Here is a 21,302-nt window from a genome sequence, read left to right on the forward strand (position 1 = left end):
TAAGTAGTTTGGGAAATCATCAAATTACCCCTTCCCCTGTGGGTGCACCGAGAAGGAGTGTCAGACTCTTACTGACTAAAACCTACCATGTTCCTTTTTAAGCCTTTTATGTACCAGTAACTCTTTCGAATAATCCCGCAGCCCAGGCGGGCCTTGGCCCTGGTGGGCCCCGCTGTAGAAGTGCAGTCCTAAAGTTATACTTTTAAATCACAAGTAAAACTATTAACAAAAGCTAGTATATTTTATTGGCAATATCTTATCTCGACGTGGCGCTAGGTTCTTGACACGTGGAATGTGAATTGAACAGTCATCAATATCATGAGTATTGCTGACCGTTGTATGAAGATAATAATTTTCTGATATCAAAACATAGAACGAAGCAAAAACTGTTACTACATTTCCTCTACTAATTTAATCAACAACAAACTTTCGGGAACTACATTTAAAACTGGTTTCAACCTACTTTTCAGTTTTATAATTAGTTACCCTAGCTAATAGCAGTCTGACTGGAAATTACCCAATTGGAAAACGCCAACGATGAATTTAGAATTTTAATAAATCAAAGACAAAATTTAGTTCCAACGTTACAATATGACATACAGCCCCGCCCAATAAAAGGGCAGGACTCCTTCCAAACTAGGTTAGAAAAGGGCTAGGCCGATGACTGGCACAAAATCCACCTGCCTGCCCCCAATAATATAACTGATAAATCCTACACCTAATATCTAAGTATTATCAGTCACAAACGTTAACAACTGATAACAATTTCTTTTGTAGATAAACTTGGAGTAATAATTAATGTACGGCCGTGGAAAATTCCTTTCAGTTATTATCTATACAATTTAAAGTATTTATTAGTTACACGCCTCTTTCTAATTTTTATCATCATCGACCTTTTTGTTGACCCACTGCAGGGCACCAAAGTCGATTCCGATTCCAGACTTTAAAACCCAGTTTTTGTCCGACTTATATATTTTTCCTCAGCAACAATTTCTACCTACCAAATGTATTGAGCGTTGTGTGTATGATACTCAGAAGAAACGAATGATAATAAAAAAATTGCTGCAACTGAATCAATAGGTGTAATTTATTTAGCTCGTTTGGTAGTACAAATAATGAAGATGCCCATTGATGCTGCAGGAAATGAATCACGCAAACCTAAATAGTAGATGTGAGACAGAGAAAAAAGTGTAAAGGGAAAATTAAATATATAGAACAATCTAGTACAAAAATGAATTAGCCACCATATCTGCAAGCCACGTAATGTTGCAACAGATATAAACAAAGATATACTCGTAGATATAGAAACACAAACTGTAGATAGATCGCTTATTAGCAATACGATAACAGGTGTTCTTGACATGGTGACTGTAACTGCAATAAAATTATTACATTGGAAAGGTATATAATGCTTTAAACCAATGTTTGGAATATGAAAGGATACAGTGATGAATTAATACATTAAAGAGAGACACATTTTGTTGTTCAGTAAAATATTGTTAAATTAAATTAAAATTTTGTAATGAGCTACTGATAAACTCTTCAGCTTATTTAAGCTGGGCCCTACAGTGTCCATATTATTTCTAGTTGTACATCGTGCAAAAAGTTTAAATAAATAAATATATAGAATGCTAATAAAGAATTCAGTATTGAAATTGACAGTGATATGCTGGATGCCAGAGATGGTTGGTCAGCGTTTATTGTGGTATGAGCGTATAATGAGGAAGGAAAAAACACATTCCACAAATAGTGTAATTATGTAGATGGGTGGAGATCAGGAGGTAGAACAAAGGCAATATGGACGCATTTCTTAAAGGACGATATATATAAGAAGGACTTTAATGTATGTATGACAGGGAAGAGAGAAATGGAAGCATTATGCATCGACACTTTGAACTTTGTTCCAAAGTCTAGCAAACAAATATTCATACCTATGTTATACATATTTCAATCACTCGACCAGCGAAAGTAAGTAGGTAATGTGTAAAGGCTGATGCAGATAAAAGGGACACCGCAGGCGTCTTAAGATTGGGATGCAATAAATCTTATCTTGAACACTGTAAATAGACTGTTATCTTTATCCAAGGGATTACAGAACAACTATAAAACAGACTATCAGACCCCCTTCACGTCTTAGTTTGCGAATCCCAGTCCTCAAACCAGTCAAAAATGGCATTCTTTGGCAAGGAATACAAATTTGAGAAGCAGGAGAACTTTGAGGATTTCGTCAATGCTTTGGGTAAGTTAGGGGTTGTTTATTTTTTCTGTATATATTACTGGTAGTCAGAAGCCAAGAAATATTAGAGAAGATATTCCAAGTATCGGGGAAGCCCAAGGTAACCGGATTGAAGAAATCAGATAGGCAGAAGCCAAGTGAAAGACTGGTACGTAATTGCTGCATCTAGTTAGACTGGAAGCCGACCCCAACAAAGTTGATGAAGATGAATTATTTTCTCATAAAAAATGATGTATTTTGATCTTCTATCGTCTATGTATACAAGGTGTGTCGTTCACAATCACATTAAATCCTACCGCATATACTTCATGATATTCTATGGTGAACTGTAAAAAAAAATACCTAATCCATTCAGTGGTTTAACCACAGGAGTCATTTTTCGTTTTTATAATTTACAACATCATGTGTAAAGCAGAGATAAAGTTAGGAGTATCGAATGTTTTGATCAGTTGACAGCTGTCAGTTTTCAAGGGAGAATTTCAGTTGTTTGTAATAACTGGCTTTTATATGGTGCTCTAATTTTCGCACATTTTTATTCTATTTAATTTGTTTGAAAAATTCATTTTTTTATTTTTACGTATTTATCTTTTTTCTTTGTGTTAATCGACAAATATTAACCAATATATTAATGCATTTCATTTAATGTGATTATGAACGACACACCCGATATAACCTATAAGGACCTTAATCGGAATCGTCACAGCCTTTTTATAGTCTCATTTCTAGGCACAGGGCTCCTCTCACATGATTGATCTCACGTTATTGGAGACTTTATAGAATAGTCCAGGTTTCCTCGAGATATTTTCCTTCACCTTAACCGGAATAAGTTCGAGATAAACCTTATCGTATATGCAATATTTATCAGTTCTTACCCAGTGTTATGCTAATCTAAAATAAAAGGCTTTTCTGATTACAATTGTCCGGTGACGTTTGTTCTTGTACTGTTATCTTTGTCACAAAACCTTGGACTTGACCAATTGGCATAGAAACATAGTTCAATGTTATATTTATATCTGGGGACTGGGAATCTGAGTGTTCAGTCAATGTCATGGTATCTTGATCTATATATCTCAATTTGTGATGCGTATTAAGATGTAGTAGAAAAAGATTGGGTCTAAAGATTATTTTTTAATTCATAAAATCGTTCACTTTATAATAGGTACACTAGTCATAGTACTCATAATCATACTCATCTATTGCCTATGACTAGTCTACCAACAAGATATTAGAATTCTAGAAACCTAAATAAAATCTTTATCTGAAAAAATCTGATCTGGCTTCAAAATTTATGTCTTCTTGTGAATATACATTGTTTACTTAGGTATTTTGTGAGATGAGTTTTAGTTTACTAGTAGTTTAGTTTACTTAGGTTATTATGCCTACAGCTTTCCTAAAACATCTTGATTCTCAAGAGTATTATCAACGTCCGCTGTAATAATCTTCTGTTTTTCAAAGTTAAGCTTTAGTTAACTATTTTGTTATAGATCCTCTTTTGGATCTAAAAACGATAGTTGATTCTTTCCTTTATCTATATTTTCATTTCTTAAATTATTTGGATCAAACATAGTTGTTGTATAATTTTTATTTTTTGTAAGGTTGTATTAATACGATTTCTAATCAGCGCTTCTAAATGGTGACACTGTAATCGTAAATCAACTGAAATCTGATAGCAATAACAATTTTTATTTCATCAACGTACCTATGTACTTAAATATTTATCTATGTAGTGATAATGATAGATTTGTCACACTAAAGGAGTATGACCGGATCAAGGATCGGGTCGGTGTCTAGTGTAATAACTATAAAGCCATGATATAGCTGATTAAGAATATAATTCAGATAGCAATAACTACTGTAAATCAAATGATTATACAAGGAAAGATTTTAGTAAATCTATAATTTTAAGAGATTTTTATAACTATTTCTCTCTAGGTCAAACATATTTCTTGAAACAATATTCCCACTAAAGCGTGTCACGAAGAAATTACACGATTCATCGCTAGGAACATACTTAGATGAGAATGAGAATGAAAAAGCGATAACAGAAACCAATCAATTGAAAAACTTAAGGCCTTTTTAGTACTTACGATAGGTCCAAGAACCCATTATTAAAATGGATATATTTTTTGCAGTGTAGCTCAAAGCTTTTTCAATAAAACATTGGTTAGATAAGTTAAATGACATTTATAATCAACTAAAATTCCAGATGCTAGATACTGAGATTGAAGTCTTAACATTCCTCTTTTCACAACTTCCAGGCCTCACCCCCGAGCAGACTCAAGGCTACCTCACCTACACGCCCACCCTCAAGTTCACGCAAGATGGCGACTCGTACACCGTGACCACTATCACGCCCAAGACTAAGAGTGAAGTCACCTTCAAGTCTGGAGTCGAGTTCGATGAGAACAATGCTAATAGACACGTAAGTAGACCTCTTGATTTTAACTCTTCGATGAGATTTTGGGAACTTTGGGAATCTTAACAATAAATTGATACCCGGTATCTTGTAGAGTATGTGTACCTATAGAGCTATTAAAAAGTAGTACTATTTTTTCTAAGTATACCAAAGGCAGATGTATTACTTTTTTCTGCGGTATAAGGTCTCTATACCTGATTGAAAATAAATGTATGTATACAAATATGAGTTAATCCAGCTTGTAATCTTTTTTCGGTATCTGCTCAAATCTGGTCAATTCATTATGACTATTTCAATAAACAGCCAAGCCTTTTTCACAGCTTTTGTAATAGTGAAACTTACTTTTCTTGTATATGAATTAGTTTTCACTTGACAGAAATGCATATAACTGCACATAAAGCTGTAATAAAATGTGTTACAATCTACATCATCCACAGTCTCCTTACCTACTAATCTGCCATCATTTACAATCCTGTTTAATAGATATATATATGTTTCTTTCATTCTAGTGCAAGACCACGTACACAGTCGCCGGTGACACCATCACCCAGGTGCAGAAGTACGATGACGGCAACAGCCTGACCATCACCAGGAAGTTCTCTGGCAACGAGATGGTTGTGGTGAGTAGATGCTTCTAAAAATCTTTACTAAAATTATAAATGCGAAAATAACTCTGCTAATCTGTCGCTTTTTCACGTCAAAATCACCGAACCGATTTGAAAGAGGTTTTTACACAGATAGTCAAGAAAGAAAGAAAATAAATTTTACTGCGCAACAATAGACGCATACACACAAAGCCAAATGATATAGAATGGACATGGACAATGAAAATGATTCAGTTATCGTTATAGTTAAATGGTGCGACTCAGAGTAATTATTTAAAAAACAAAATATACGTTATTTGTTCTTATGTTTAATCCTTTTTTTGCAGACACTGGCAACCAGCAAATGGGACGGAGTTGCTCGCAGATACTACAAGGCCTAATTTATTTATTATTATAATAATTAAGTATTTATTTATATCTCTTTACGTTATTTGGACTTAAATATACTCATTTATCTGTACAAATGGCTTTTATTCAAAGGAAATCGTACTAAATTTTTATAAGAATGAACCTTCAGACTTCCCCTCAAGTGTAAGGAATCATCCAGTACTCAGAAGAGATGGTTTAAAATGCAGTTATATTCTGTGCACGCTTCCAAAGTGTGCTGCTCCCAAGAGGATGTAAGGTAGGTAATCAATCCGAGGACACGGTGGACCACACAGTCCAGGTGTGCCCCGCATGGGAGGGGCACCGCCGGGTCCTCGTCGAGGCTTTGGGCGGCGGCGACCTCTCGCGTCCGGCCCTGGTTCAGGCCATGGTCCGGGGCGAGAGGGAATGGGATGCCGTCGCCTCCTTCTGCGAAGCGGTCATGCTCGAGAAGGAGGAGGCGGAACGCCAGAGAATTCGCACCTCTCATCCCGGCCGCCGCGCTGGACCAGGTAGACACCATGGGCGCCGGGTGTCGCGAGATGACTCCCGGCCACCGTAGGCGTGGGTCTGTGGGCGGTGAGTTCGGGTGGCTCATCGTCCCTCTGTCTACTTAGACGACAGACCCGTGTCGACGGCGCGCGTTGTTCCACGCGCTCCTCAAAGAGATGTCAGCAACCCCAGCGGGGCCCAGCAGGGCCAAGGCCTGCCGGGGCTGCGGGTTGTTCGAAAGAGATACCGCGGCCCTGGTACATAAAAGGCCTATGACGGAACACGACGGTTTTTAGTCAGTAAGAGTCTGACACTCCCTCACCGCTGCTAACCCACAGCGGGAGGGGTCATTTGATGATTTTTAACGTAAAAAAAAAAGGTAGGTAATCAAGAGCTCGTCAATGCATATTGTGTATGACCTACTTAGTTTATAGGCCGCCTTGGGAATAAATACCTACCGGCGTGGGGACCTAATCTTATTTTCTTTTTGCGACGGTAAAAGTCATCAAATGACCCCACCCGCTGTGGGTTAGCAGAGGTTAGGGAGTGCCAGACGTTTACTGACTAAAAATTCATCGTTCTCCTTCGTAACCCTTTTATGTACCAGGGCTGCGGTAACTCTTTCGAACAATCCCACAGCCCCGGTAAACATTACAGTTGAATTAAAGATATAGTTTAATTAAAAATGAAATTAATATATTTCTAAAGAATTTTGCGTTCACTGAGGCCTGTCAATCAACACATCATAAAGAGAAAAACGCTATAAATAAAAACAAAGGATTCACAACATTTCCATATGAATAAGTTTCTTTAATTATTCATTAATTAATAACACATCAATAAAACAACTGTCGAGCTGCATATTGATTACTTGTAAAGGAAACAGATTATTTAATCAAAAATAGGTAAACAAACATCGTATGATTTCAATAAAAGAAAAAAAGAAATCAGCTCATAATGATGTAATAACTTCGCATGACATGAACGCCTAAGTACCTACACGCCTGACTAAACTTTTTCCAAAAAAAATATTACGTGTTCCAGAGTCCCTCGATATGACTGAATTTTAAACAATATAAAATCAACAAAAGAATTATCATCATCATCCAAGTAATTACTATTTACTAAGTATACTTAAGCGTTACATTTCTAGAATTTGTAGAGCCTGGAATTTGGTAATTGAAACACCTATGTACCGAAGATAACGTTAATTATTATTTCGGTCCTGTGCCTTATCTCTCTCTTCGGTCGTGTCGGATTGCCGTCCCGTCAGGCTATGAGAGTGATGGAATAGTGAGTGCACCTGTGTCCGCGCAGTTGGCATCTTCTTACATGAACACATTCGCTGTGGACAATAACAGGAGGACATCATCATCGTCATGTTATGTAGCCTGAGCTCCAACTTGACTTATTCAACTTTTTATGGATCCTGGTTTGATAATGGTATTAATTACACTGCAGAAAGATTTGTGTCTATCTCGATCTGTTCTGGTTATAATCTGTCCACATATTAGCAAAATCAACAATTAGTCATACAAAAGCATTAATTTTTGATTGATGGGATGGTTTTTCATCAATCATGCAAAGACAGCAGTTTTGTTAGTTGAATCACAATCTCTAAACTGTATCTTGAATGTGGATTTGTACTTATCTTATCGTTTTGTTTGTTTTTAATCGAAATCTATATAAAAAAAGTTGAGAAGCTGAAGATACGGTACAATTAATTCAATTGTGTTAGATAGTCCACTTAACGACAAAAGTACGTAAGTACTTTTTATCAGGGTATGACGAATCTAGCCAGTAGTTTAATTAAAACGAATGCAAGTTGTTTTCTTCGGCACCACTCAATTATAAACATTAGGTATACAAATCAGTTATTATAATCAAGTAGTGATATGGAAGAAGAGAGACAGGGAATATAAAGATTGGAAACATTGAAAATTCTAGAAATCTGTGTTACCATTCAAAACGCATGTTGCAAAAGGCCAAGCAACTACCTTAAAATACATACAATGTTAACGATGAAAAACTCTAAGAGATCTATTACATACTTATATTTGAAGGGTTATAACTCATCCACATGATAAAAATCACTGCAAATCCGCCATGGTGCACAACATTCATGATTCATTTGTAACCTTGAGTATACCAGGTAGTAATCATGACGATCCATTTAATAAATAAGATATTCCACCTAATTGAGACATATTACTCATATTATTTAGCTACGCATTTAGGAGAAATATGAGCTAAAACATCACCACCACATGAAACTCAGTCTAAGTCAGCATTGATTAAAACTTAATCGTAATCATGAGTATCCAAAACGGCAGTCACAAAACACCTGAGAAGTTAATATAAATCATTTTATCTTCAGTTCATTTTGATAAATATTTATATCAACAAAGAGTGAAGATAATTATTTTAAAGTAAATAACAATTTGATTAAGTACGTATTAAAAGTGAAGGCCCTAATATTTATCCTTGTGACATCCCTGATAATAATGCATCCCTTACGAATATAAAATAGATTTACACTGGAAGTGAACCCTGTCAGTATATTCTCTTGTCAAGATTTGATAAGAATAAGCAAAACTATGACTAAACATCTTGATAAAGTCCAGTATTTACTTTAAGTACTTTATGTACTTACTTATTTTGTGAACGATAGTGTCAAATGCTTTATTCAAATCTATGTATATGAGTCAGTTTTGAAGGTCGTGATAAAAGATAACCTTTGTACTGATATGTCCTGTTTGCACGTTACAGCTGTTTATTCTCGTTTTTCGTTTTGTATTGAAACACTTGACCGGCTAGTTTGTGAATAGAAAGAAAACGCGGCGCGTAAACAAACAAAAATAAGAATATGAGAAGAGAAAACTTGCGTGAAATCCACGCAAACCCTTGCTCAGTTTATTACCGACCTTTTGTAAGACAGTTCACCACTGATTATTAACGGATACCTACCTAAGTGAAATCAGTGATGAAAATCAAACTTGAGACACCATTCACACTTCGCAATCACTGGATGAACGAAGGATTCATTATTATAACTTAGTTTGAACACACGAATACAAACAGCGCGCGTAATACAGGAGCTAGTGCAATTAATTTTTAGTAACTAGATAAACTAATTACCTACCAATCGAATCCAACAAATTAAAGTTCACAACCTGAACTTTGGCCACCGGCTTACTTTCAATGATCAGCACAATTTAGTCGACAAATGAATCACTTTTCTTCACAAACCTATTACGAAGAGACATGTAAGTACTTTAATATTGGCTTATCAAGTATTATCAGGTAGATTAGCCGTGGGATATAAGCCTGGGTTGTCTGATTTTTAGTTATTCGATCGCTAAGTTATAGAGCAATCAGTCAAAATGGCCTTCCTTAACAAGAACTACAGCTTTGTCAAACAGGAGAACTTCGATGGATTTTTGAAAGCCGTCGGTATGTAGACAAAAGTGAAATAATTTTCAATGGTCTTATTTATTGATAGAAAGTATAACTTTGTTAAAACTAATTTTTAATCAAAGGATAGTGTTTCAAATTAGATATTAAAGATAGTTTTCTTAATGAGTGAATATTTACATTTAACCATCAATACTATGAATAGGAAAGAATACTAGATAATTAAATATTACCAATCAGAAGATACCATATACTACAGTCAATATCTCAAACGAAAATCTAGACGTGACTGATAAAAATTAGATTAATTAATTGTTAATGACAGACAACCTTTTGTAATTAGTGTTTTTTATTACATCATTTGTTACACTACTTACAATATTTGAAGAATAATTTAACAGAACTTCTGCGTTTTCATGCTTTCTTAATATGAAAACTTTTCCATTATTTTTAAACGAAGTAGATTCCAACCTATCTCATCATCCTCCGAGCCTTTTTCCCAACCATGTTGGGGTCGGCTTCCAGTCTAACCGGATTTAGCTGAGTAACAGTGCTTTACAAGAAGCGACTGCCTATCTGACCTCCTCAACCCAGTTACCCGGGCAACCCGATACCCCTTGGTTAGACTGGTTTCAGACTTACTGGCTTCTGACTACCCGTACCGACTGCCAAGGAATTTCAATGACAGCCGGGACCTACAGATATCAACCTAACTAACTTACAAAAAATAATAAAAATCAAAAACCAGTATTAAACACATTTTTTGACATAAAGTATACCGACCACTAGTTTAACCACATAGAACTAGCACAACCAACAAACACACTCACACAAACATCATATTTACTAGCTTTACCCGATTCCAGGTATCCCCGACGACAAGATTGCTAAGCTCGTCAACTTCGCCCCTGACCAGAAGATCGTGCAAGATGGTGACTCATACGTCATCCACACCGCTGGCCCTGAGGGACCTAAGCAGGTCAAGTTCAAGTCTGGTGTTGAGTTCGATGATGTCATCGGCATTGAAAAGACTCCCGTAAGTATTGTAACTTATTCAATCAAGAGTACTTTTACAAAGTTCAGTTACTTAACAAAAAAATGAAAACTGAGACTACTCCTGTAAGTTGAAGGAAATAGTATCTTATGATTGTTAGGTTCATCATAGCTCCTCTGCCAGCTAGTACTCGATGTGGATTGGCGATCAATTTAAATACAGTTTTTCACACGATGTTTTACTTCACCGTGCTTTAGTCGTAGTCAAGATATTAAAAGTCTCCTAACTTCGAAAGGTCTCGTTGGTACCTGACATGATTTCTAAACTGCCCACTATGTTCAGACGCTGAAGCACCATCTCAAACTCAATCTCAAACTCAAAATATTTATTTGCATGTTAAGGTTGTACAGTTCTTAGATACAGGTTTACGTTTAGCTTAACGGCCTTTTGCAGGCGTTGCAAAAATGTGAGGGCTTTGCACCTATCTTCAATCATTCATAAGAACCTATCATAGATGTATCTGAAATGTAAGCTAATGACCTTAACTATGGCGTTTCTAATATCCTAAAAGGTACTTACCACCCAGGCAGATGATTAACACAATTCTTTGGCTCTTTCAGATCAAGACCACCTACACCCTCGACGGTAACACGCTGACACAGAAGATCACCGCCGACAAGGGCTCCGCAGTCTTCAAGAGGGAGTTCGTCGGAGATGAACTCATTGTCGTAAGTAGCTTTAACATGTATTAAGTATGCTAATAGTATAAGGATGAAGAGTATGTTTGCCCGTTGTTTGAAAGCAATAATTTTAGGAGCTACTGGGTCAATTAGAAAAAGTCCTTAAGTACTAGAAAACTCATTTACTGAGAAAGGCTATGGGCAATTTTTTATCCGAGTTTGAAGAGTGGTTCCCGCGGGATGTAGATGACGCTGCTAGTGAAATAGTTCTATTGATCTGACAAGATGTACTGTCAGAATATGTCTGGCCTCTTAAAATTTTTGATAATATTCCCGTAAAAGTACCTTATTTCAAATTTCGACCTCTAAGTACCCCCGGAAACAAATCAACATATGTAGATAGATTATATAAATCTCAATGCGTCACTGTAAGCAATTGTACATACTTAGATCACGCGGTGCACAGGTAAAACATAAGGTCTTGTAAAACATAACTTACTTATTGCAGTTAATTTATTCATTTATTTTTCTTTGCTTTTAGACCATCACCACCGACAAATGGGACGGCGTCGCCAAGAGATGGTACAAATCTGCTTAAGTTAGTTCTTAGTTAATATTAATTTATTTTTTAATAAAGTACTTTAAATATTTAAACCGTATCTGTATTATTTACATACCTAAAGAATGGTACCTATTGAGCTTCATTTTTATCTGTAAGTACCTACGAGTATATAAAAGAAAGTCGTGTTAGTTTAACTAGTGCGGAAAATTATTTCGCTCTGGAAGCGGGAGAACCCGCTGGCGGAAGCTAGCTTTTTATTCAAAAAAACTAGGGTGGTTAGTGCTTCTTGGGAGATCCACGTAAAGCAGTGGATGGTAACAGGTTGATATGTTAATGATTATTTAGAAGGCACTACTTGAAACTACTCCAAAAATAGTTGTGTTTGTTGTCACACATATGGCTACAGTTGCACTTGTATGTAAACAAACATTCAAAACTGAGATATCAGTTGTTCTTATTATTGCAGTTGAAGTTTTTATTTTATTAAGGACAATTTATTAACAACAAACGCGCAACATAAATATGCTACTATGGTAGCATATTATGGTGATTAGAGTGTTAAGATAATAGAAATTTCCAATACAATGTAATTATGTAGTTCTATTGATTTGAATATTGACAGAACTACATAGGTAATTCATCTCAATAATGTAGTTCTATTCATTTGCCTTAGAAGATTAACTAACTCCAAACTTAATTTTATTTAATTTTCACATATTAGCAAGAATGGCAAATTTAATTTATATCTGCTGTAAGTCTACGGGTCTTAATTATGGTGGGATACAAATAATATCACATGAATAGTCTTCTATGGCAAATTTAATTTATATCTGCTGTAAGTGTACGGGTCTTAATTATGGTGGGATAAAAATACTATCATGTGAATAGTTTTTTTTCTATGTTTCTATGGCTTTCAGTTCAACCCTTTCAGCTGAGTGTCAGTATTTCACGTGGAGGGAGCCTATGAGACCTCCTATAACCAGTTTTCTTGCCAACCGGGCGATCTCGAAGCGTCTTGATTCTAAATATTTGACAGACTTTCCGACTTATATTTACCCACAACAGTTCCACACCATTGATGGCAAGACAGCGTTCTTTTTTAGGGTTCCGTACCCAAAGGGTAAAACGGGACCCTATTATTTTCGCTCCTATGTCCGTCCGTCCATCCGTCCGTCCGTCCGTCTGTCTGTACGTCCGTCTGTCACCAGGCTGTATCTCATGAACCGTGATAGATCTTAGAGAGTTGAAATTTTCACAGATGATTTTTGTTGCCGCTAAAACAACAAATACTGAAAACTAGAATAAAATTAATATTTCGGGGGGCACCCATACAACAAACGTGATTTTTTTGCCCATTTTTGCTCGATATCTATAAATATAATATATGTAGAATATTACTTTGGATGGTACGGAACCTTACGTGCGCGAGTCCGACTCGCTTTTGGCCGGTTTTTTTATTATTTTTACATTTGTATTTTTGATTAGGTACCTCTGTTCTACGATAATATCGTATGTTTATCATACATACGGTACCATCATAGATGTTCAACAAATAAAAAAAAAATGATTTGAATTATCGAATGCTACTGCTTGACGATAATTCATAATAGTTTGATCAAGCTCATAAATCAGTATCTATACAGATCAATGTAGCAGTAAGCACATAACAACGATCAGTTCGGCCAGCAACAGATCGATTGGAAAAATTTATTGGATTCACGATAACCTTTAAAATAAACAAGCATGCGGTGCAGTAAGAGACCCCCACCCCGTATATGATTTAGAACCTGTAGTCTTTATAGGAGGAATACCTGAAATGGGTTACAAAAGCTGTTGTTTGCATCCGTGTCAAATTTCAGGAGGTTGACATAAAATACGTAAATAATAATAAATTGATTGCATTAAAACAAAAATAATCAAAATCGGTCCACGCAACTCCGAGTAATTGGTTAACAAACTTGACGTTTATTGATTATTAAGGATATTAAAATGTCGAATATTTCCAAACCCCCATACATTTGGCGTAAATCGTTATGATAGTCATGATCTATCAAAAGAGGCGCTTCCGATGACACTAGTTTCAAGTCTGTTGGTGGTGGTGAAGGTGTCCTCACGACATCCTACATTGTCTCTTCAAACCGATTATTTTAACCGATGATAACTAAAAAACTGCTTAAAAGATCTTGATGAAAATTACATTAGACTAACTTTGAGATAGGTTCTTTAAAATAAAAATAAAAACATCAAAATCGGTCCACCCAACTCTGAGTAATTGGTTAACAAACTTGAAGTTTGTTGATTATTAAGGATATTAAAATGTCGAATATTTCCAAACCCCCATACATTTGGCGTAAATCGATTATGAAGGATACTAAATTGTCTTATAGTTCCTAAACCCCATACTTTTGGAATGTGTCTCCATAATAAGAAATGATCTATTAAATGAGGCGCATCCAATGACACTACTTTCAAGTCTGTTGGTGGGTGGGGACGTTTTTTAGGCATTGTCCTTATGAATGATCGTTGCGTATACTTTGTGTTTGCGTTTGTGTAAGGGCGCAGCACGGTTTTAACGTCAGTAACACACGCGCCAAGTTTAAATACAGCTAGATGACATTGACGAAATTCCGAAAAAAAAAATGAAGTACCTACCAATTTTTTGTTGATTTGGGTCGAGAATCATTAGTATAATTACATCCTTGAATATGACACGGATGCCAATCAACAGCTTGTATATGACTGTACCAATTATTTATTATTTATTTATTTTATGAATTAACATTACAACTATACGGAACATATACTTTTTAAATTTTTTAGTTGTATTTAAACAACCTATTAATTATTTACTGTAAAAAAACAAGGAGTTTCAATTTTAATTACACATTAATTTGTAGTTTTTCACGTAAATGTTAAATACTTTCGATATTAATTGAAAATATTGAATTGATAGGTACTTGAATTAAATAAGTTATTGCGTAAAATAAATTAAAATCTGATTAATTATAATTAATTATATCTGATAAATTATTCATTTTATTTATTCGAAGAAGTTTTTAACCAGTTTTTTGTTTGATCTATTAAGGGGACTTTTGTAAAGAAAGCTGGATTAAAATAACAAACCGTTTTTAACCCAGAAAAAAATCACAATTTAACACGACTCGAAAACAGATCTCGTTGAAAAGTTTTGATGCACTTTTGTGGCAAATTGTTACACTGTTCATCAAACTTTTGGCCATTAGGCTATTTTAATTATCTTAATTATTTTCTATTTCCATTGAGCTTAACAAGATAAAAGCAAAATGGTAAATACTTTGATTTTTGCTGAATCGCTGCTATTTATTCAGCAGCATTATTAACTGATGTGAGTCATCGGTGTAGGTACTTAAAAATACAAAATGCTCTGTCAGAGATGTACCTAATTAATCTTTTAGACGATTATCAGGAAGATTACGCATTCAAATAAATAGGATCCGTTTGGCAGTTTCTTAATTATTGAATCGTGAAAATAGAAAGCCAACATGTCTTTCCTTAACAAGACCTACACTTTTGTCAAGCAAGAAAACTTGGATGAGTTCCTGAAATCTGTCGGTATGTGAATTAATTATTAATTTAAAAATCATAATTATTTTTAATAAGTTTTCGATCGATCGGTGCGCCTGTTACGTAGTCATGAGCTCCACTTAAATTAATTCAAATTAATAATTAAACATTACTGGACACATTTAACGGTTACTTAAGCCATTCCTTAGTGAGGGATTTCTTTGACAATCCGTCACTAAGGAGTGACTTAAGTATTAATAATATTTAATTTTAGAATTATTTATAATTAATAATTATTTTATCCAGTGATTATTGTAATAGTGGCACAAGGGTTTGTGGCCAAGTTACAGCCGCAACAATCAATCGTATGTTAAGTAACTTTTGACTCGGTCGTTCTGAGGATGAGATGATCTTGACATGCCGAGTTCCTCTATGTATCTGAGGCACTATAAATTAGGACTAGTTGTCATTTAAACTTCTTGCAGTCGTCAGGGATAGTTAAAAGCCAGGAAACCTGAGAAAGGACACCCAGGCACGGCAGGCACCCAAAAAACAAGATTAAAAAAATGTTTTAATGAACTCTCCAGGTTTTCCCGACGATAAGATTGAGAAGGCCTTAAAATTCACTCCAGACCAAAAGGTAACAAAAGATGGAGACACCTACACATTACATACGCAAGGACTGGAAGGACCAAAAGAAACAAAATTCAAGTCTGGAGTAGAATTCGACGATGTTATTGGCTTTGACAAGACTCCCGTGAGTATATCAACTTCAGACCTTAGAACCAATGTGCTAACGTTCATTATGCTTTGTCATTTTTTCATCGACTCAAAAAGTAGGCTGCTCGCCCGCGTCCGAAATTGGTGTCAATTTTTTGTAGAAGAAAAAGAATAGAACAGTCTGAAAGTAGAAGTGCAATGCACACTTCATGCAAAAAGTTGGTAAAAAAATCCTATGCGTAGATATACCCTAAAGCTAGACCTTCTAAGACCTTTCTGTATACCTATGCTCACAAATAAATATATTGAATTGAATGGAATGGAGAAATATTGTTTTCTTCGTTCATCTTTTAGCTCACGGCTCGGCGAATAGGATACAGTTATCCTAATATCTGTGCTATAAAATGTCTGACGTTAGTATTTTTGATCTTTCCAGGCTAAGGTCACAATTGTCGTTGATGGCAACACAATCACTCAAACATTCAAGACTGACAAAGGCAACGGTACATTCAAGAGGGAGTATGTTGGTGATCAGCTTATTATTGTAAGTAATATTCATAAATCTAAATTAGATACTAATTGTAAGAGATCAGATGTACATATAACAGAAAATCCTGTTATGCATAGGTACGACTTATAACTCAAGAATCGCTGAACCGATTTGGGAAAAGTAGAGAGGAGGTAGCTTAAAACCGGGAATAAATACTTTGGTTACTTTTTTTATATAAAACTCCTTATAGAATTGCTTTGAATTTTTCAAATTAACCTAGTAATTCCTGAAATCAGCTCGTTCAAACAACTCTAAAATTGACATCCCGTTTTACACAAAACTCGCCATGTGCACAGTTGTCTTTTGCACAGCTTTTGAAATTCTCAACCAATTTCCCAAAACAAAGGATTTTTTCAATATCAATTCGGGTGTTTTTGTTTTTTTTCCAAATAAAAAAAATAAAATTAATTTATTCCATATTTCTTTTCAGTCTGTCGCACGTCAGGGTTGGGATGGCGTTGCCAAGAGGTATTACAAAGCTGCTTAAGTGCTAAAATATAGAAACATGTTAACATTTAAATAAATTGATTAATTATAAAAAACACACTGTTTTTTATTGAAACACTTCTTGGTGTACTGAGTTTTTTCTTGAAAGTTTGTGCATTTCTAACGGAACCAAAAAACCCCAAATATTTCTTCATTATGCAGGAAGTATAGTTTTAAAAAAAACATAAGTCATAAATAACTTGTTGCATATTGACCTTCAAACAAACCTCAACAGCCCGTATATTTTTAAGGCAATATTCAAAACTGTGTTGTAAATTACCTTTTATTCTATTGACTTTGTTTGAAAAAATTATTTTTTATTTATTTTTGCGTATTAAATATTTTTTTGTGCTAATATCGACATATATTAACCAGTATATTAACGTATTTAATTTAATGTAATTAGCGACACACCCTGTATACAAACGCACTTGTTTACATACTATCGGCACGCAAGATTGATTTAGTAATCTGTAGGCAATCGACTTTAGAGGACAACGGCCGTTGTTGCTAAGTACTGATATTGCGTTAGGTATTTTGATAAAGCTGAGTGTAGGTGTTTTACATGAAATGGGTGGCCACTGAGACTGGATGTAAGTTTTTCTGCCTTCTGACTACCTGTAACGATTGCCAAAGATGTTTAAAATCTTTTGAAACACTCAAGGACTCAACTCATTATGTAATACGTCACCCATCTAAAGAGTGACCGCGCTAAGCGCTGCTTACCTTTATAAACGACTTATTCGTGTGGCTTATACTTAGGTACGAGCTATTGCCAATCATCATTTAAATGCAATTGATAAATCGACATCGTGTACTTAAAACATTATCTATAGCCATACTAACATACTAATATCATACAGAGGATTTTTATGTTTTTGTGTACCCTAAGGCTCCGTATATATTGAACCGATTTGAAAAAATATTTACTGTTGGGTGGTCCCTATATAGGCTTTATAGGGCACGGGAAGTAGTTTGGTTAGTTTTAGTTGACCCAAATGGAACTGCGGTAAACAGCTATAGATTAAATAATACATCAAGTATGAAATGATGATCCAATGCGATGATAAATAGATAGGATTACACAGGGCTAGGCCTAACATCAAGTACAGTTAAGATAAAGGTGCATTTGATAGTTTTAAAATTATCTATTTATTTTACGATATTTATATGTTACGAAAGCATCTTGAACACAGATTTCTGCCCTAATTTAGTATACTATAGCCAAGTAGCGATGCTTTCTTTGATGTCCAATAACAAATTGTAGGACAATAAAATAATTTTATTCCACTGAATCCTATCGATAACTAAATCCTCAATTTCTGATGTGACTAATTGGCACAATTGAATCAGAAGGTATCGCGTCACAGCCTGATCAAAGTCTAATCATTTTAACTGCTATCAGGGAGATTAGAAATACAAATATATAAGGATTGGCTGGTGGTAATTCAGTTATTGGATTACCTAGTAGCCTTCAGTCACCATGTCTTTCCTCGGCAAAACTTACACCTTCGTCAAACAGGAGAATATGGACGGATTCCTGAAATCTGTCGGTATGTGAAGTGTTTTTCTTACTTGTGTTATTTTGTTCAATGATCTTTTGCAATTTGGAAATAAGTGGTCTCAAAAGTGAAAGGGATAAGTTAACTGTTAAATTGTAAAGAATCAATCCAGTCAGTATTTATATAAACTTTCGTTATTATGTGCTATTGAAGTCGCATTACTTAGCATAGCAACTGATTACTCGATAACATCAAACGTCGAACGTACAATTTTCAATCATTATTTCACGATTAGTATTTCCTGCTTCATTTGTTTCGAAGTGATAATGATTCTGGATTTAATATTGAACTTAATAACATTACAGGTCTCCCTGATGACAAAATCGAACCAGTCTTGAAGTTCACTCCTGAACAGAAGATCATTCAGGAAGGTGATGGCTACAAGTACATCACTCAGGGTCGTGATGGACCTAGAGAAGTCACATTCAAGTCTGGAGTAGAATTCGACGATCTTATTGGACCTGAGAAGTTTCCCGTAAGTGTTTTTATATAATTTCGTAACTGTGCATCAAAATCTACAGGGCTACCAAATTTACATAAGGCGGTTGCTTTAAGATCAATAAAATATGTTTCATCTGCCTCCAAATTTACAGCCATATGCATTTCTCAACCCAATTACGGTAGTTCAAATGCCTTTGGATCTTATTGACTGTTGCCAAAAGTTGCTTAGATTTCTTTAGTAATATCATTCATATTTAGATTCGTATCGTCATAGTGATTGGCATTTTAGATGTTGAAAGATACATAGTAATAATATTTTGTATTTGGTTACTTCCAGGCTAAGACTACATACGTCGTTGATGGCAACAAAGTGACACAGACCATCAAATCAGCTATGGGAGTCGGCACCTTCACCAGGGAGTTCGTTGGCGACGAACTCATTATTGTAAGTATAGTTTCTACACAAAAAAGCATTACCTACATAAAAACGCTGTCCTAGTCGAAATTTTGTTCAAGATTTTCAATTCCGAACTCAAACATCGTTTGGCTGCAAAACAGCACTTTTTGAACGTCCGAAATTTACAGAAGACAACCCCCAAAACGCCCACCCTGTACCACTTCCTATGTGATTTTGCTGGGAAGAATCAGTGGTGCAACAAACTCCCCAGCAACATAAGTCATTGATTAGAAATGTTCAGTTTCGAAAGAAAATTCAGTTTAAGCAATAAAGTATGACGAAAGGTTTTAGGCTAGATACAGAAAAATCCAAATATATCACCATGACAAAGCATTTTATACCTAATCGTAATCCTCGATTTAGGTTGTAATTTTTTACTATCGATAGTGAACATACGTTCACTATCGATAGTAAAAAATTACTTACTTACTTTTTGCACAGAAAATAGTGAACTGCACATGCACGGTTATGTTTTTGCACAAAATTAGACACATGAAGTTACTATTAATTGGTCAAACTAATAATTTGTGTATTTAAAAATACCTAGACATTTATTAATTTGTTTAATTAAGTTGTAAACTTTAGCGCCTTATATCTTTATTCTTATATTTTGAAGTGACATCAAAACGCTGTGTTCGTATGTTACGTGCTTGCACAAAGTTTTTGTACTTATCATTATTGATTATTTTTCTTTGCTTTCAGACCATGGTCACCGACAAATGGGACGGCGTTGCCAAGAGATACTACAAAGCTGCTTAAGTTAATTCTTACCTACTTAGATTTTTTAATTTATTTTTTCTAATAAAATACTAAAATTTAAAAATGTGTTATTATTGTTTATGTTCATTGAATTGAAATTTCGTTTACAAACAAATCTGGAATGGTTTGGATGAGCCATAATATGCTGAATGCTCATGAAATGTTAAGTGAAGTTATTTTATCTAACTGAAAAAACTTTCAAATGAGCTTTCAAATGATGGTTCTCCCAAACGCATTTTCACAGAAGCCACAAAGTCTATTAACCAGATTTAATCAGATTACCGAGGGCATTAGAGTGCTCGGGTAACTGCAATTAAACGGTCAGATAGATAAAGACTCGGCAGATGATGATTTACTCTCAGGTGCAAATATATTTAATATATAGATTTTAGTCATGCATTCGATATCATTTCACACAAACACTTTTTACACATATACATACTAGGTACATTCTTTATACGGATTTTCCGATTCAATATTGTTATTTATGGCTGCAATCCTATTTGGTTATTCTTTGTTCTATGATCTGGAGTAGCACAAGGTTTCCATTTAGGTCCTTTTCTCTTTATCATCTGCATCAATGACTTTTCGAACTATCTTACTTAACCATTGATCATGTATGCAGATGGCTTAAAATTGTTGAGAATAGTAAAATCAACGAACGTTGATCATCTAATCATCAGACCGGTCATCAGATCTAAAGATGTGATCATGTTACATAAATACAAATACGGTACGCAGATCGACTGAAGCGTTTTGTATTATTGTCTCAATAATCGGAGAAAATAATATTAAAAAAAAAGATACAGGGAGCGGTACATATGGCGCAGAACCGGACCGAGTGGAGAAGATTGACATACAGTCACGATCCTCAGCATTGAGGGAACGACCAGAAAGAGAGAATCGAAGAAATCTACTTGAACTTGGCATAAATGGCATTTACAAATAAGTAAGACATAAAATAGATTGTCCTCAACTTTTGCGGCTGATAAAGTTCAGTGTGCCCTCTGGACTTCCTA

General features: G+C 35.1%; 4 protein-coding genes across 4 annotated transcripts; all 4 read left to right on the forward strand.

Moving 5' to 3' along the window:
* The first annotated feature begins 2,083 nt into the window (after nucleotides 1-2,083).
* On the forward strand, nucleotides 2,084-5,721 carry LOC110380898 (fatty acid-binding protein 1). The gene is made up of 4 exons (XM_064040672.1): nucleotides 2,084-2,239; nucleotides 4,495-4,658; nucleotides 5,162-5,272; nucleotides 5,584-5,721. The coding sequence occupies exons 1-4, from the start codon at nucleotides 2,170-2,172 to the stop codon at nucleotides 5,635-5,637; spliced, it is 399 nt and encodes a 132-aa protein (XP_063896742.1). The 5' UTR covers nucleotides 2,084-2,169; the 3' UTR covers nucleotides 5,638-5,721.
* A 3,690-nt stretch (nucleotides 5,722-9,411) lies between these two features.
* On the forward strand, nucleotides 9,412-11,857 carry LOC110380897 (fatty acid-binding protein 2). Its single transcript, XM_064040421.1, has 4 exons — nucleotides 9,412-9,568; nucleotides 10,396-10,565; nucleotides 11,144-11,251; nucleotides 11,745-11,857. The coding sequence occupies exons 1-4, from the start codon at nucleotides 9,499-9,501 to the stop codon at nucleotides 11,799-11,801; spliced, it is 405 nt and encodes a 134-aa protein (XP_063896491.1). The 5' UTR covers nucleotides 9,412-9,498; the 3' UTR covers nucleotides 11,802-11,857.
* Nucleotides 11,858-15,217: 3,360 nt separating this feature from the next.
* Nucleotides 15,218-16,683, forward strand: LOC126055190 (fatty acid-binding protein 2). The gene is made up of 3 exons (XM_064040277.1): nucleotides 15,218-15,356; nucleotides 15,896-16,065; nucleotides 16,465-16,683. Exons 1-3 carry the CDS (start codon nucleotides 15,287-15,289, stop codon nucleotides 16,666-16,668), a joined length of 444 nt encoding a protein of 147 aa, XP_063896347.1. The 5' UTR covers nucleotides 15,218-15,286; the 3' UTR covers nucleotides 16,669-16,683.
* A 1,775-nt stretch (nucleotides 16,684-18,458) lies between these two features.
* LOC110380905 (fatty acid-binding protein 1) lies at nucleotides 18,459-20,347 on the forward strand. The gene is made up of 4 exons (XM_064040422.1): nucleotides 18,459-18,617; nucleotides 18,932-19,101; nucleotides 19,405-19,512; nucleotides 20,227-20,347. Exons 1-4 carry the CDS (start codon nucleotides 18,548-18,550, stop codon nucleotides 20,281-20,283), a joined length of 405 nt encoding a protein of 134 aa, XP_063896492.1. The 5' UTR covers nucleotides 18,459-18,547; the 3' UTR covers nucleotides 20,284-20,347.
* Nucleotides 20,348-21,302: the final 955 nt, after the last annotated feature.

This window comes from Helicoverpa armigera, chromosome 22 (assembly GCF_030705265.1).
Source record: "Helicoverpa armigera isolate CAAS_96S chromosome 22, ASM3070526v1, whole genome shotgun sequence".
NCBI lineage: Eukaryota > Metazoa > Arthropoda > Insecta > Lepidoptera > Noctuidae > Helicoverpa > Helicoverpa armigera.